Source organism: Etheostoma spectabile, chromosome 4, assembly GCF_008692095.1.
Source record: "Etheostoma spectabile isolate EspeVRDwgs_2016 chromosome 4, UIUC_Espe_1.0, whole genome shotgun sequence".
NCBI classification, from domain to species: domain Eukaryota; kingdom Metazoa; phylum Chordata; class Actinopteri; order Perciformes; family Percidae; genus Etheostoma; species Etheostoma spectabile.
This window is the reverse complement of record NC_045736.1, coordinates 14,002,514-14,013,706: the sequence shown is the minus strand read 5'-3', so window position 1 is coordinate 14,013,706 and position 11,193 is coordinate 14,002,514. Positions and strand designations below refer to the sequence as shown.

The following is an 11,193-nucleotide window of genomic DNA, read 5'->3' as shown; positions in this document are numbered from 1 at the left end:
CTGCCAGGGGCCAGGTAAAAGCTAAAAGTAAAAATATCATTGATATTTTCCTTCTGTCAGGGACAGAACTGAGTGACATAATTTCCCCAGGCGGGGAACAGTAGATGTGTTTTGAAACGATTAAATTTCTTATGCTGCACTGTAACTTTTATTCTTGTGTTTTATGTGTCTATTTTGTTTTTAACTGTCTATTCATGTGTTTTAATTGCTTATAATTTTTAACTGTTTGTACTTGTGTTTTATCTGTTTAACTGATTTCGTGTAAAGCACTTTGAATTGCCCTGTTGCTGAAATGTGCTCTACAGATAAAGCTGCCTTGCCTTGCCTTATTGCTCTTTGTGACACCAACATATGTGTGGTCACATTTGTGTTAAATGTTTTTTTCTTTTAATGTACAATCAGCATGTACATACCAGCCATCATTTTAAGAGGAATTATTATAATGAATTATTTTGGGTTGTGGGTTACATTTATGTGTCAATTTGTATTTAAAAAAAAACATGATGTAAGAGGAGTCCAGGAGGCCAGATGTGGGGGGGGGGGTGCCAACCCATGCCCCCCTTCTAGCCCCATCCCTGGTCTGACAATAAGAGAAGGAGACTTGTTTGGAGGATGAAGAAAGGATGTCACAACCTGACAGCTGGAGAGATCTTCCGGCTTCACTCAAAGCATCGTACCAGCTGACTGACTGAAAAATAATTGGCATAATAATTTCGCTTAAAACGATGGCTCGTGTGCACATGCTGATTATACATTAAAAAAAACAACGTAACACGTGTGTGGGTGTCACACATGAAGGATCTGAATGCTTCCTTCCACCGCTGCCGTTTGTTTCCGTTCCGGCAGGAAGTGACATCAGCTTACCCAGAAGCAGCGGGGAGTCCTGGTCGTGGTCCTGGCTGTCCGGCTGGGCTCCGCGTTGGAGGAGGAAGGAGGCGTTTTCTATCAGACCTCCTTCTACTGCCAGGAAGAGAGGGGTCTGACCACGAAGAGTACGACTCTGCACAGAGTCTGAGCCTGAAACTGGAGAACGGGATGAGTTTAATCTGATAAAACCTCTGTTTCATTAATGGGGGGGGGGGTCATGTTGTTGTGAAAACGGAGTCAGTAAAGTGGATAAAAACCGTTGAGTGTGAGCTCCAGGATGTTTTGGTTGCTCTGAGCTGCTGCTTCGTGCAGAGGGGTCCAACCTCGGCTGTCTGTCTCTGAAAACTTGGCTCTGTGCCGGACGCTTAGCTCCTTCAAGAGCTTCTCATTACCTGCAGGGACGGAGGGTATATTTACAGTTCTATCCCTTCATATCACCACTAGGAGGGGCCAATGTCAGACATTTTCCCCCCCTAAATTCAAGATTCAAAATCCTTTATTGTCCCACAGTGGGGACGTGCACACTGTTGCAGCAGCAGCGGATGAGAGGAAAAGTAGAAGACACAGATTAGCACACAATGCTAAATATTATCAAAGAGAATAAATACTCAAATAGTCAAATGTATTTACAGTATTGCACAATCACATGTTTTCTTGCACCTTTTATCAGTCCTGGGGTGTGTGTTCTGTCCATGTGGTCTATGGGAGCAGGGCTGACTGTGAAGGAGCTGTTCAGGGCTGACAGAGTGTCCTGCATGGGGGGGGGGGGGGGGAGTCCATCATGGATGATCATCTATCCCCCTGTCTCCCCCCATCTCCACGGCAACCAAGAACAGAGCTGGCCTTCTTCATCAGCCTGTCCAGTCTTTTCCAGTCTGCCCCAGCAGACCCCTCCACAGAGAACAGAGCCCGACCGATATACCGCCGATGTTAGGCATGTCACGATATATCGGCATCAGCATTTATAATAGCCGATTTTATTTATTTTCTTTTTTTTTTATCCACAACGACGAATAAATGATTTTGATAAACGACTATCTAAAAAATAAAATCCGATTGTCAACCATGTTATGAGCGTTGGCGTTGCATAGTCTGTCCACCAGAGGGCGCTCTACAACGTCCCTGTTGGCAACACTGATTTTTTTCTTTTGGTCAAAGGACTTTAAGTTTTTATTTTTATACATTTTATTTATCAGAACTTTAATATATTTTGAGTTTCCTCTGTTCTGATAATAAAACAAATATTATTTAAGTGAGAACTCATAAATAACTACAAATAACCAATGTTAGGGGAATCTGTTTTTGTTTTGTAACACGTTTTTGTATTTATTTATTTTTTTATTATGTTGGCTGATATATCGGCATATCGTTTTTTAAATAACCAAATATCTGTATCGGTATCGGCCTTAAAAATCGGTCAGGCTCTAATAGAGAGTCATAGAACCCCCCCCCCCCCCCCCCCAGTTTAGTCCTTTTTTGGAGTCCAAATTAATGACAATGTGTTTTTGTTGTTGTTTTTATTGTTAATAGTTTTTTTTAATTATTACTATTGAAATACCTGACAGTTTCATTTGTATTTTTTTTTTTTTTTTACAGTAACTAAAATCTAAACTAAAGTCCCTCACCTTGTCTTATGGCAGTGAAGATGCAGTCTGCAGACTCAGGTCCAGAGCTGCGTGGAAAGAAGATCTCCAACTTAAACACATCGGACACAAAGTTCTGGTAAACTCAGATGATGAACATCTTCTCTCCTTAAAGCAACGCACGCGCATCTTAAAAGTGCTCATATTATGCTTTTTGGCTGTTTCCCTTTCCTTTATTGTATTATATATCTATTTTGTGCACGTTATTGGTTTATAAAACAAAAAAGCCCAAAGTCCCCCCCCCCCAAAGGGACTTACCATCTCCCACAGAAAACACTGTTCACAAACGGCTCCAAACAGCTCTGTTGTAGTCCAGCCTTAGTTATATGTGCTATGCTCGCCTAGCTGCTAGCATAGCACGCCCTCACACTCTGCTCCTGACTGGCTAGTAGTCCTTACCTAGCTACTGAGCATGTGCGACTCCCAACAAAGATGGAACAGAAGTGAGATGTCTCACTCTGTAGCTAAAACAGCGAGCTCAACACACAGGGTGAAAAGAGGAGCTGCAGCAATGTGCAATTACAACAAAACTTTGGTGTTTTTTGAAAATTAAACCATGTAAACCTATTCTGGTATAACCTCTAAATACAATTGTGAACCTGAAAATGAGCACAATATGAGCACTTTAAAAACTGCTGGTGGATTTTCTGTGGAAGTGTGTGTAAGACCGGTTTCTGTCCGACTGACCTCCTGCTGTCCCGTGTTGTCGAGTCTCGGTGGGTTTCCTCCTTCTGTTTGTTGCTCTCCAGCAGACTCTGTTCAATCATGTACTGAGTCGCTGCGTCGTCGTCATCATCCTCCGTCCCAAATCGCACAAACTCCATGATGTCCACATAAAAGTGTCCTGGCTCGGGCAAAAAAAACTAATGTTTCAGTGAACGTGCGTGTGATCAGCGTTGGTTCTAATCAAATGCTTCTGTAGTACACGGTGTACTGTGTGATGGAAAAGATCCTCTCCTGATTATCTCTAAAATCATCAGATTCCAAGTAGCACACAATTGATTTATGAGTGATGAAAACACTGGCGGGAGGAAGGAATTTAGGGCGCATGCCCCCCTGGAGAATTATTTTGGCCATTATAGCCCAAATTGGTTCTCTAATGCCACTATTCTGCCCTGTACACTGATCTTAATTATTGCCTATTTTATGGGGTTTTCCTCCCTATGTTCTTTTGCATATGCTTTTGTTATTTATTATTTTATTATCGCCTATATCTATATGAGTCTCTCAATCAGCTGATGCAACCTGAGTAAGGTGCACACTCGCCTACTTATGGTGCGTTCAAATCAACCCAGACGTGTTGTAGGCGCGTGGGACAGAGAGCACCGACATGGAAAGTGTGGGGAACCTGTCCCTCGCGTACCCCGTGTCTGCTACGCCCTTGACTGTATGTGTGTATGTGATAGGCATCAATCTGCTGCTTTAACAGCCCCCGCTCTTCTTGCTTCAGAATTTCCACCAGATTTTGGAGCCTGGCTGCAGGAAATCCAGACCCAAATCTGAAAGATTAAGGGTCTAGCATTGAGTAATGAAAGTCGCCCATCCCGAGGGGCGCCACCAAGCGTGCAATTGAACATCTCACTGTTTCTCACACACAGGGTGATGTATTCAGAGCCCCAAACACTACGGAGCTAAATGGTAGACTAGACTGTCGTCATCTGTTCAGCTTGACTCTGTCCCGCCTTTATCAGATACTTCCTGTTTCCTGTCAAATACAGACCTTTTCTGGATCTTTGCAAATGTATATTCTACAAACTGCATGTCCCTCAGAGACTGTCATTTCTGTCTGTTCTATTAGAGAAGGGTAACAACACATGACTACAGTTTGTTTGGCCATAATATCACTATTTGTTGTAGGATTAGGATTTCCCTTCATTGGAACTAAACCAGGACAACATAGAAAACACTTAGTATGTGGACTCTAATGCTCAGTGCCAAATAGTAAAAAGCCAAGCTTATCTACTACTGTACAGGAACTAAAATATTTATGCAGACATATATTGATAATGGCATTTCAATGTCTTTTTGTCTCTGAAAACAGACTTGACCTTCTGTCTGTAGGTTTCTTTACCTTGTGGGTTTGCGTTAGCTCGTTGTTTGGGTTCCCTCTACTCGGCTGTGGAGTCCTTGCAGCTTAAAAGAGGATCTGTTGTTGTTGTAGCAGCTGACTGCAGGAGGCAGAGAGGTCTCTGACCTGTGACTGAAACGAGAGCTGTATGTCTGCATGAGTTCTGTCAATGCACCCATGATCCCATTGTTGAGTAGAGGAGCACTACCTGCTAGTGCATCACGTGTGATTCACACATTCTGCACAGGGGGAAGCGGAGGTTCATGTGAGTCCCAATCGTTTTATTATCACTTTTAATGCTTGTATGGGCATATCTCCAAAACGCCTTAGTAATGTTAGATCCTCGGGTAGGTCACTCTCGGCCATTCCCTGTTCAGACCTGCAAAATTAAAGTGATTGGATCTTTCTGGTCCAGCCCCTAAATTGTTGAATAATCTGCCGGAGATGATCAGGGAACAGTCTTCTTTAAAAAAAAACAACAATATTCTAGACTTGCTTTTTATTGATTTTACTATTAGTATATTATCTCTTATTTTGTATATGTTATTTTAACTGTTTACTTATTGTCTTTGTAAAACACTTTATAACTTTTCTTTGAAAAGAAGTACATTTGTACACACACACATATACATATATATATGTTTCAACTGTTTAGCTACAGCACTCTGGCTGAAAGCGGAAGGGGGGGGGGGGGGGGGGGGGGACGGGCAGGAGATCTGATACCTGTTGCTATATTTACCTTCCCCAGAGATATGGGGCGCCGTTTGTAAAGCGGCTCGTGCTGAAAATAACAGCAACATTTTGTCACATTTAGCTTTAAATAATGTTTAAATAACTGATATGAAATTTTGAGGGTCACTTTCTTGCACATTTACAACAATATTTGTCAACTTGGAAATATTTTAAATAGTTAAATCCAAATATTAAATGTTACACCTAAATGTTAAATGTTAAATCTATATGCTAAATCTAAATCTAAATGTTAAATCTAAATCTAAATGTTAAATCTAAATCTAAATGTTAAATCTAAATCTAAATCTAAATGTTAAATCTAAATATTAAATCTAAATCTAAATGTTAAATCTAAATCTAAATCTAAATGTTAAATCTAAATATTAAAACTAAATCTAAATGTTAAATCTAAATCTAAATCTAAATGTTAAATCTAAATATTAAATCTAAATCTAAATGTTAAATCTAAATCTAAATGTTAAATCTAAATCTAAATCTAAATGTTAAATCTAAATATTAAATCTAAATCTAAAAGTTAAATCTAAATCTAAATGTTAAATCTAAATCTAAATCTAAATGTTAAATCTAAATGTGTTCGGGAAACTAAATATTTAGCTAATATGCAAATTAATGTCGGTAACCGGAAGTACCAAAATAAAGCTCGAGGAGGTCAGTGTATGTTTATAGTGTCAAATAACGAATAAAAATCCACTCATCGGGAGATATGGACTCTTGAACTTGGATAACCGTGAAAATAACTACCTAAAATAATAAACACAGTTGGGGAAAACTGTATTTGAAGAGTACTTGAGGTTTTAGTGTCACTTTTATGAATGGTGTGGGAATTATAGCCACTATAGCCAGCCACGGGGGGGGGCTCACTTTGACTGGTCAAGCATGTTTTCCAAATCACGGAGCTAGCATTGTCTTGTTGTCAAGGTAGTAGCAAATCTCTACTGGCTAGCTACCGTTAGCTAGTTTAGTTAAGTTAGCCTTGACAACAGGGTTGCTAGCTCCGTGATTTGGAAAACATGCTTACCGAGGTGGCCTGCGGTGGCCCTGAGGCTGTTGCTGTCGCTGTTGAATAAGTTTGTTCAGCCACCAGGACGGCTCTGCCGATGTTCTCGGCTAACGCTGATTCGTTAGACATTACGCAGAGTGACCATGGCCAACAGTACCGTGCCTTGTCGGGGGCGGGCGGGGATAGGCTCTTGCTGACGTTAATGCAAGCGAACGTGACAGACCAGTCAAAGTGAGCCCCCCCCCGTGGCTGGCTATAGTGGCTATAATTCCCACACCATTCATAAAAGTGACACTAAAAACTCAAAGTACTCTTCAAATACAGTTTTCCCCAACTGTGTTTATTATTTTAGTAGTTATTTTCACGGTTATCCAAGTTCAAGAGTCCATATCTCCCGATGAGAGGATTTATATTCGTTATTTGACACTATAAACATACACTGACCTCCTCGAGCTTTTATTTTGGTACTTCCGGTTACCGACATTAATTTGCATATTAGCTAAATATTAGTTTCACCCCAAACATTTAGATTTAACATTTAGATTTAGATTTAGATTTAACATTTAGATTTAGATTTAACTTTTAGATTTAGATTTAATATTTAGATTTAACATTTAGATTTTTAGATTTACATTTACATTTAGATTTCTTTGATTTAGATTAACATTTTAGATTTAGATTTAAAATAGTTTAGATTAATTAACATTTAGATTTAGATTTAACATATAGATTTAGATTTAGATTTAACATTTAGATTTAGATTTAATATTTAGATTTAACATTTAGATTTAGATTTAGATTTAACATTTAGATTTAGATTTAACATTTAGATTTAGATTTAACATTTAGATTTAGATTTAGCATATAGATTTAACATTTAACATTTAGGTGTAACATTTAATATTTGGATTTAACTATTTAAAATATTTCCAAGTTGACAAATATTGTTGTAAATGTGCAAGAAAGTGACCCTCAAAATTTCATACCAGTTATTTAAACATTATTTAAAGCTAAATGTGACAAAATGTTGCTGTTATTTTCAGCACGAGCCGCTTTACAAACGGCGCCCCATACAGAGAACTTTATAAAGTGAACTGATCAGCCGTCAGTGACACTGCAGGACAAAAAAAATGTGACCAAACAGTGCAGCGTATCTACCCCATTACCTTAAATTTGCCTGTAAAATACCCAACACAAAGCAGTAGGGCTCCACATGCACATTTGCATGGATTAATTGGCCCAACATTTCAGATTTCTGTCCATATTGTCAGAAAATATCGAAAATCCATTCCGTATTGCCTGGGTCCTGGGTGATGTCATCAAATATCTCGTCACCACAGTGGAGGTGGAGCCCAAGAAAGTTTGGCTTGAAAATATCAGAAGTATTTGCAGATGAATTAAAAAGCAAAACCAAGTAGAATTAAAAAGGTCTTAAAACTGGATTCAAAACTCTTCCACAAAACAGCAAAGGCCACAAGGGTAGCAGGGTTGGTGGTTTGGTCCCCAGCTCTTAAGGTCCACATGTTTAAGTGTCTTTGTATTGGTGCAGGTGTGTTGTCTCAATTAGAGGAAAATCATAAACCGCTCTAACCCAAGTAACACATACTAGCAAAACATACTATAACCTAATTTTGGAATTTCTTGGGTGGACTGGGGGGGCAAACTGAGTGAGCTAGAGCTAAAAGGTCACCCCCAAAGTCCACAACACTGACGTTGATTATTTAAACATTTTGATAATGTCTTATTAGTATAAAGTGTGCCAACCCTTTAAGCTGACTTTGAGCAAGTACAGTAAGTGGTTTCACTGATATTCATGCTTTTTATATCCTAAAAGATTAACAATTAGGAGTGACAAACCATTAAATGACAACATGAAACAACCAGATTGTAATTGAAAAGGTTTTATTTATTTTCTGCCTAACTGTTTATGACCTGGGTCTCTCCTTCTTGCCTTTGTAGAGAGCCAGCAGGGACACGTTGGCCACCTTGACCACCTTAAAACGGACTCCAGGAATATCACCAACGGCGTGACCTTTACGTCCAAATCCCGCCACCAGAACCTCGTCGTTCTCCTGCGACACCGAAGGGAGAGGAGAGAGGATGATCAGTCGACAAAATGTACGCGTCCATTTATCAAAACATTTTAGGACATGCAGAGACATTACGCAGCATCAATACTGTTTTTGTAAAAGCTGTGAAATTCTAATCAGATGGCATTGCATTTTATCAGCTAGTAATACCACTTGGTGTGATTTACTTTAGCTTAGTTTTTCTGCTGCACCACAACATGCTTGGCTATTATTCAGGGATGTACACAGGGCAGGCTGTACCTCGATGAAGTTGAGGCAACCGTCATTGGGGACGAAGGCGGTGATCTTCTTGCCGTTCTTGATGAGCTGAACTCTGACACACTTCCTGATGGCAGAGTTGGGCTGCTTAGCCTCAACGCCACTGCAGACGGAAAACACAAAAACACTCTTTAACAAACTGAAAACTATTTCAAATGTCAAGAGCTTTAAGATTGAACAAAAAAACAATGCAATTCAACAATGATTTTAGAACATTTCAGTAGGTGATGGAGGTAACTGACATTAAAATCACAACAACCTCGTCCGCCTCCTGGGTGACGGGAGATTTACACATCTAATGCGAGGGTTTGACTCAAACTCGTCAACAAGCTTTTAACTGGAACTGGATCAAGGGGCTCAACTTTATCAGAAGAGGCGAAGGTCAAAAGGCTAAAAATGACTAGCGCTCAGCCATCGCTCCACTTTAAGTTATTTACGGTTCAGCTGGCGTCCCGGTACTCACACTTTCTCAAGCACGATGCCTTTGGCGTGGGAGGCTCCTCCGAAGGGGTTGGCCTTCAGGGCCGTGCCCAGGTGGGCCTTCTTGTACTGTTTATCGTGCCATTTCTGCTCACGGCGGTGGTTACGGAGCTTCCTGGCTGTGCGCAGACCACGACACTTTCCTGGAAGCCAAAGATCAGCAGGGAGTAACGTTAGTGCCAATGCAGAACCAGTGTCCTGTCGATACAGCAGAGTATCGCGATAGGTTCAGTGGCAATACTGTATCGATACAGTCGCCAAGTATCGATCTTTTTTTGTACATGTGTTGGGCAGTTTGTCTGCTTGACAATCCTATTGCAATATGTTGTAAAATTGCAATAATATCGTAACAGACGCATCGTGATGATATTGTATCGAGAGGCGTCCGGTGATTCCCACCCTTAGTTGGCTGTGCCCAGGAGTGGGGAATCGATGCAGCGAAGTACCGCAATATATATATATATATTATATAATATATCGTAGCAATACTGATATTGATATACAGGCGCCAAGTATAGCGCTTCAACATTGTGACATAAATATTGTGATGATATTGTATCAGGAGTCCACGTCTACGCAGGTGGTCCCTCCCCAGCTACCAGTCCACACTATGTCCGTACGGGGACTTGAACATGCAACCCTCCGGCTCCTAACCCAGCTACCTGCGGACTGAGCTACTGCCGCCCATACATGGATCGCACAGAAATTTGTTTTGCTATTCTGTGGCCGCCGTAGTCACATTTTAGAGTTAAAAGTTGGTTTACTTGAGTTACCATCACCTGTGCTATGAACAACAACTGGTTTTGTAAAGTTGAGGACTACAACTGGTGCAACACCAATCACTACAGTTACTTAGATACACTTTGGTAAGATTACGCCCAACTGCCTGTAGCCATTTGACTTCTTACACATCAAGAAAAAGAGAAACATGTTTCCCAAGTCTCTCCAACTAGATTTAATTTAGTTCAATCTTAAAGACCGAAAAAGCTCATGAGGTAGCCTCCTGAGGACCAGGTGAGTCCGTTTCCACATCTGAACAGTTATTTATAAAACACGGTTCCCTTTCCTTAAAACAGTGTGACCAGTCCAAACGCTTTAACACCCAAGCCCAGGAATGTAGAAAACCCCCTGCATAGATTTGGGACTGCTTTTATTTAAACAAATCCGACATACAGGGACTGCAGCAACGCAAGCAGCATCACTTGGCAACAGGACTAACCCGACTTCACACCGATTAAGAGCTCTCAGCATTTACAAACCTACATTTCTAATTGTTTAAGTTATCCGGTAAACGTTGATACGTTATGAGTGTAACCGACTACAGCTAGCTTTACAGCCACTAACGGTAATTAACTGCATTTAACTTTACTGTTAATATTGAACAACGATATTTTGTACACACTCAAATGCCCTCTGTACATCTTATCGCGACATTTCCCCCAAAACACGTAAAATTAAGACAACTGTACTCTGACAAGTGAAGGAAGCCTCGTTAGCTGCGCGCGACTCTAGCTAGCATGAAGCTAGCATGAAGCTAGCTGGAACAACGAACAGTCGCAATCTGAGACTGCACGCGCAACAACATCGGGGGTTTAGCCATTTCGTTACCTGTTTAATGAAATATTAAAATATGAACATTAATCTGTTTGAAGTGTACAAAGGGACGCTATGCTAAGCTAACCGTGCTAACACGCCGCTTGTGTTAGCGTTACGCAGCTCAGACGCGTTATGGCCGCTCCACGTTGCGAGGAAAGACAACCGTAAAAACGGTCCGTTTTCTCACCCACTGTGCAGCTTTTTCCATTAAAAACACATCGCTAACAGTCCGTAAGAGATTCATATACGACGTCGATGTGAAAAATTGCAGCAGTGAACTGAATAATTAAGTATTTAGGATGAAGTTTGAGCCGTACCCATGATTGCAGAAGCGAGCCTGGGATAGAAAGGAAGGACCCAGCATGCACCGCGGCAATGTCTAGTCTGAGGACCCCGGCCATGTGTGGCCACGGAAAATGCCTGACTGAAATGATCACA

At 40.7% G+C, this 11,193-nt stretch overlaps 2 protein-coding genes across 2 annotated transcripts in view; both read right to left on the bottom strand.

Moving 5' to 3' along the window:
- asb14a (ankyrin repeat and SOCS box containing 14a) overlaps positions 1-4,772 on the bottom strand; it is an 11,437-nt gene extending 6,665 nt beyond the window's left edge. Inside the window, exons 1-5 of the mRNA XM_032513756.1 lie at positions 4,582-4,772; positions 3,198-3,354; positions 2,493-2,539; positions 1,125-1,259; positions 865-1,023 (exon numbers count right to left, since the gene is read on the bottom strand). Coding sequence (XP_032369647.1) covers positions 865-1,023; positions 1,125-1,259; positions 2,493-2,539; positions 3,198-3,334 — 478 coding nt within the window. The 5' untranslated portion in view covers positions 3,335-3,354; positions 4,582-4,772. The remainder of the gene's footprint in view (positions 1-864; positions 1,024-1,124; positions 1,260-2,492; positions 2,540-3,197; positions 3,355-4,581) is intronic.
- A 3,444-nt stretch (positions 4,773-8,216) lies between these two features.
- rps23 (ribosomal protein S23) lies at positions 8,217-11,172 on the bottom strand. Its single transcript, XM_032513765.1, has 4 exons — positions 11,073-11,172; positions 9,143-9,302; positions 8,662-8,782; positions 8,217-8,403 (listed from the first exon to the last, which is right to left on the bottom strand). Exons 1-4 carry the CDS (start codon positions 11,074-11,076, stop codon positions 8,257-8,259), a joined length of 432 nt encoding a protein of 143 aa, XP_032369656.1. The 5' UTR covers positions 11,077-11,172; the 3' UTR covers positions 8,217-8,256.
- Between the last annotated feature and the right edge of the window lie 21 nt (positions 11,173-11,193).

Coding starts and splice junctions, on each gene's coding strand:
- rps23 (XM_032513765.1), bottom strand. Junction 8,783..9,142: donor GGCATCGTGCTTGAGAAAGT/GTGAGTACCGGG, acceptor TTCCGTCTGCAG/TGGCGTTGAGGCTAAGCAGC. Junction 8,404..8,661: donor GTTGCCTCAACTTCATCGAG/GTACAGCCTGCC, acceptor TCGGTGTCGCAG/GAGAACGACGAGGTTCTGGT.